We start from the raw sequence: 6,000 nt of genomic DNA, 5'->3' as shown, positions 1-6,000 counted from the left end.
TTACCAAATTTCCTCTCAAAAAATAACAACTTCAGAAGAAAGTTATAGATATTTTTCCTCGGAATTTTCAGACACAGATGAAATTACGAACAAAGGACCTCATACACTCATTATGGGAATGAGGTCCTTTGATCCCTCCTTCCTCTTGGCAAGACACTTTTTGGTTGACCTTTGCACCTCCTCCCCAAAGTGCCAGACATAATTTGAGAACAGCCACGAATCACAAACTAACTTTCCTGCTAAAATATTGTATGCTTTGTAGCAGCAGAGGTGCGAAATGAAATTTCATTTCGGCAAAGAGAGACATTCCCCATGAAATTTTAATGCTCCTCAGGGGCTGCATACGCAACCCTTAACAATTATGAAAAAAATAATGAAGAAACTTCAAAATTTAACTCATGATATTTGTTTTAGACAATCCAAAATTAAGATTCTATTGAAATTTTACTTCATTTACTTTCATAAAATTTGAGCAGCAGCCAAATTTGGATGCTTAAACGCATCAATGTTATTCTTCCACAGTACACTGGTAAAATAAACGGATCTGCGATATTAGATAATTATAAAGGTATCAATTGAACGCTTAATTGTCAAAGCAGTCAAATCCAGAGGGAAATTATAAAAGAGAAAGAATATTTGGTTTCAGTAATTACTTTTAATAAAATTTGATTCATTTTAAAATGAGCGCATCAACAGACGGTAGATACAAACAAAATGCTCGCAAAGTTTGATGCGAAGAGATATAGCATTAAGGTTTGAAGCGGTTCTACTCAACTAAAATTAAATATTTAGGAATAATTTGTACAGTAATACCTAAACAATCAGACTTTAAACGCTCTGAATTCAGAATTACATTCTAGAATTCAGTGCTGAGAGATAATCTATAATTTAATCGACAGTTTAAAGGCTTCTTTTTTGCTTTTATGTTTTATTCTTGCGTTACACCAATTCTTTCATAATGTATACAGAACAAAAAAGCCTCTCAGTTGTAGGCTACACATTCTGTTCCTGCAAAATGTTATTTATTATCAAATTTACGATATTGACTTGATTATTAAGTGACAGTCGTTGACATTAGCGTGTCAAAGAAAGTTAGGGAGACAGAGAAAAAATGATTAGACTAAATCTTTACGAGTCACCATAAAACTGGTTTAAATCTTGTACTGATTGGGAGAGAGGGAAATATGTAAATCCTATGTTAAAATGCTGATAGTCGACTGATAGTCATTTTTCCTGTATTTCCCGAGGGAAATACACTACTTTTTAATTTGATCACTGCAAAGATAGATAGGTAGCTATCAGAGAACTAATAGGGGGAAAACCTCTACAGTATATGAACAAAGCTTCCAGATATCATTGATAAAATATATAAAGATTATTCAGAATCTGCTATCATAATTGATACATGCAGTATATTAACTTCAATAAAATAACTTTTTTCAATAGTAGAGAGTAGCAGGAACAGAACATGGAAATATTAATGAAAAGGATATGATAACTAAGACAAAGTATAAAGCATGAGATAAAAAAATAGACACTAACCAAGTTGCAAAATTTTTGAAGGAAAAATTAAAGAGAAAATAGGTTCCTACATATTACACCTAACACATATTAGAAGTTGAAATACAATAGGTGGATGTTTGTAGTTGATCAGCTGAGTTTTAATAGTATTTTTTAAATTTCATTCCACTCTGGCAAGAGTAAACTTTATTGATTCTTAGAGAATTATCATATCATATTGTGAGAGAATATTCAAGCAGAGAAACGTAAGAATAATTGTTATTGGACTAAAAATTAGTGCATTTAAGATAAAAATTTCACTATAGACTCTACAGATTATCAACAACAAAAAACCACCTCAAGTTTTGGAACCAAGGCCAATTTCCAATGGTTGCGGAAAAATTTTAAATTTGAATTTTAACCATTCAGAAAACACTTTTGTAGAAATGAACAGCACTTTTCAGAGATTTATGAGATAAACATTTTCACTGAAACCGTCAAAATTTGGAAATATTTGATTAGGGAAACAACAACATTAACATTACAAATGTCCCTGTCGGTGGCAAGGTGTGAATGCCCGTTTATCAATATTCCCCATTTGAAGCTGTGGTAAAGAAGTGATTATTAAGGTGTGTGTTGCAAACACTCTCTTCATCAATCCTTTTTCATAGCTTTAAATGGCAGATCAATCAATATAATGCAAAGCACACCATGCCATTGGAGTCTGTAAAACCGAAATTTACGCAAAAACTATTAAGAAAGAGGCCTACGTTCCAGGATGAAAGCTAGAAAACCATTTAAAGTTAAGTATTCTTAATTTTTTACACTTCTAAAATATTTTAATAATTTTCTTATGTGATTAATGTGAGGGGTGAGGATTTCAGGGACCACAGATGCTCTAGAAATAATAAAAGAAGCAGAAGCTATGATAGACCAAGAATAAAAATTCAAACATTGATTTAACTTCTGCATCACGAGTATGTACACGTGATTTGTCTGTTATTGATCCATGGAGAACTATGTACTCTCTAATTTTTGACCCAAAGTCCCACCCTTTTCAAGGCAAATATAAATAGAGGTTGTTTGAATATGTGTGATAGATGGCGCTAGTTGAAAAAAGATGAATGGGGGTTAATTCAATTGGTTCCTTGCATAAATGCTGATTGTAAAAATCACAGAAATATATGGACATATTTTCTGACAATTTACCGGTAACGGGATAAAATAACATTCACAACTTTTGAACAGAGCAATGGACTTAACCTCTTCACATCTGCAAGAAACCAATTCAATTATCAATCGTATGACAGTAAAACATATTGAAAATGGAATAAATAAATAAATTACTTTAAAAATAAAAAAAAAAGACTTAAGGGTTTCTTATGGGACTAAAAAAAAAAGCAAAATTTTAACCTTCATTTCATGATTAAGGCCTAACTAAACGTGAGGGAATCAAACAGAAAAAACTGAAATAATAACATCTAAAATGGAAGATTGAACAGGAGAAAATTCTGAGGATTAGATTTGTCAGTAAATTGCAGACTGAGCTCTGCATTCTCCCATCGTTGTTCTATACACAGCCATTTCTGAGACTCCGTGGTAATGCACAAAGGCAGCCGCTATCACTAAAACATGGAATATCTGATGGCTTTGGAACTGAAACAAGAAAGTCTTCGTTTTAATTTGTTCAATAAAAAAATGAACACAATAAGCACAGAAATATGGATCCTGTAAAAAGTCAAGCAGAAAATTGTATTTCTCTTCAAAATTGTATGCTGAACAAAACTGCGTTCAATCTCAAATGTGGAGATCAACTCTAAAGGTAGATGTGGGTTGATGAAACAGTAGAAGCCTGCCGACTGGGGTGTCTGAAAAAACTGAGCTGGGTTCTGGATGTCTACAACCAGTTGCTACCCTCCAATAATAGGGAACCAAGTAAGTTGTCAGTAGAGCTCTCAGGAAGTGAATCAGTTGTTTTCAAAAGGGAACAAGCACATTTTTGCTGAGCCTTGGCTTGTATAAAAGGACACGCTGACTAAAACTCATCGAGGAATGGACCTGCTCAATTTTGAAAACAATGGATTCAAGTATTTTTATAACACCTGCCTAGTCCTCAGTTTTCCACTGAAATATTTTGGAGTTCCTTTATAAAATTTAGTTCTGATTTCTGAAGCACGCTACTGAGCTGGAATTGCAGCAAGTTAGAGTGTGCAGGGGACTCTCTTGCGGCAGTGACCATCATTTCCTCCGAGCAGATATCGCGTTTCCTGTTAAAGGGATTAAGGATAAAGAGCCAATGCCTGAGCAAAAGCAGAGACAGGGAACGCAAAATCATGAAGTATGGTATAACATCGAAAGTTTGGAGCACCCCAGTGTCAAGGCTCTGTATCGGAGACGCTTAGAGAGAAGTTGGGGGATGGACTCTTGGGTACCACGGAAGAGCAATATCAATTCATCAAAGATTTATCCACTCTGCAGCGAAAGAGGCCCTAGGTGTTTGCAAAACCAGTTATAAATACCAGCACCCTTACTGGTGGGATGAAGACCCATGCCTCTTTCAAGTTTACAATCTTTCTTGAACTAATGTTAAAAGCGCAAGTTAATATCACATCCAGAAGTTTATTTCCAGACTTGCCTCTGGCATGAATAATTTTTCCCTGCTAATAAAAAGAGGACAAATGCTTGGAATATTCACTTTTAAAAACAGAAATTCATCTTCTTTCCCCAGAGAGATGAAACGATCTTCTCCTTTCTCTGAACAGGGAATTATAGATTTTTTATTGGATAATGGTTCCTGGCGATCTATTGTGAAGGCATTGAAAAATCGTCAATATCACTGTCAAGTAGGGCTGTACGAATATTCGAAAATCTCGAATATTCGAGTTCGAATAATTTTTCCGATATTCGATTCGAACTCGAACCTAGAAACCCGAAATAAGCGAATTATTCGAAAACATTGACTAAACTTCGAATATCCAATAAAAAAGACCACACTTTAATCCAAAAGCAAATAATTCTGAAAGAAGACCAGCAAGAAAGAGCAGTAACCAACCCTTCCTCCCTCGAAGAAATACCAATCAATGGTGATGCCGAGGCGATCCAGAAAACATAGTACAATCTGAAGTAAGGGGAGACTTCAAGACCCACATTATAATTAAGACCCTGTATAAAGGGAATTAAACACAAGGGGGGAAACAAATAAAAATAATGTAAATAAAACAGATAGGTTTCATTTTCGTATGTATCAAAGACTTTCGGGCTATGGCCTGTCCACCATAGTTCCTCCCTGTAAATAACCGTAATAAAATAACTTGATTTTAAAAAAAAAAAAAAAAAAAAAAAAAGACCTAATATTCGTACATCCGGCCATATTGATGACGTTCTAGTAAGAACTCGATACGGCGCGCAGTTCAAACTACTTGTTTTGAGGTTGGGTAAACAAAGGCCAACGTCTCATTGGTTCATGCAGCGCACGGCACTCGCTTAAGACGGATCAATTCAAAATTCGCGCCACTTGAGTTCCACCTAATACGTCATCAACATGGCGTACAAATGGGTGAATGTACTAACCTCCATAACCTATCCTTCTCCGCCCCGCGAGGCACCCCGGTCTTAACATTGTTCCTAGACTGTCTTTACGAGATCAGCATTGATGTGGAGTAAAACTGAATAAAACGAATTTTCGGACAGTAAGAAGCAGTTTTGCAGTTCCACGATAGTTCAATTAATTGGTCGTCCTGAAAGGAAACAATTTTCTCTCCCTTCTTTTCTTTCCCCAGCAAATCAAAATATTCGCAAAACCATTTGATAATTAAATGAATTGATTATCCATAATAGTAATTTCTTTAATCAAAACTTGAAAGTTAGAAAGAAAAAAATTATTTATTCAATTTTTACTTCAACCAACACAGAGGTTGGTTTTGGTCAAAAATAGGTAAAAACTAATAATATTCGATTCGGTTTGATTCGAATTCGAAACTTTTTTAAAATATTCGATTCGATTCGATTCGACATCAGAAAAACCATATTCGCACAGCCCTACTGTCGAGTCAACTGGCAGCTCAGAATTATCGCTTAAAGCCGATGGGCAAAGACTTAGTAAGACTTGGTGATGTAAAATGATCAGACACTTACCCAAATATCACATTTCCCTGGGAAAAACCTTTCAGGCACACGCATCGCGTAAAATAAAGCACCAAGGATGTAAAGAACACCCATCAATAACAACCAACCAAGGTAGGCTTGAGCAACTTTGTTGAACCATCCCTCAGTGTAACCATAATGAATTGCAGGAATTATTCCGCTTAACCCAAAAGCAGCGAAAACTCCTGAAAAAACCGCAATTGATTAGAAAAAGAAGAAAGAAGAGAATGATTAGAAAAAAGGAAGATGGAATGATTAGCACAAGGGTAACATGAGGAGGTAGCTACAAATGTTAAACAGGCCATTGAGGGACAAAAACTGAAGGAAGGACTAATTTCAAGTTTCAGATCATTCTGG

At 35.2% G+C, this 6,000-nt stretch overlaps 1 protein-coding gene across 7 annotated transcripts in view; it reads right to left on the bottom strand.

Moving 5' to 3' along the window:
- Nucleotides 1-635: 635 nt before the first annotated feature.
- The window catches only part of LOC109042188 (adiponectin receptor protein), a 96,745-nt gene continuing 91,380 nt past the window's right edge, over nt 636-6,000 (bottom strand). For all 7 annotated transcript variants that reach the window (XM_072300278.1, XM_072300274.1, XM_072300275.1 and 4 more), the window contains 2 exons: nt 5,635-5,828; nt 636-3,156 (listed from right to left, as the gene is read on the bottom strand). In XM_072300278.1, coding sequence (XP_072156379.1) covers nt 3,028-3,156; nt 5,635-5,828 — 323 coding nt within the window. In that variant the 3' untranslated portion in view covers nt 636-3,027. The remainder of the gene's footprint in view (nt 3,157-5,634; nt 5,829-6,000) is intronic.

Source organism: Bemisia tabaci, chromosome 5, assembly GCF_918797505.1.
Source record: "Bemisia tabaci chromosome 5, PGI_BMITA_v3".
NCBI classification, from domain to species: domain Eukaryota; kingdom Metazoa; phylum Arthropoda; class Insecta; order Hemiptera; family Aleyrodidae; genus Bemisia; species Bemisia tabaci.
Note: the sequence above shows the minus strand (reverse complement) of the source record. Positions and strands in the feature narration are given on the sequence as shown.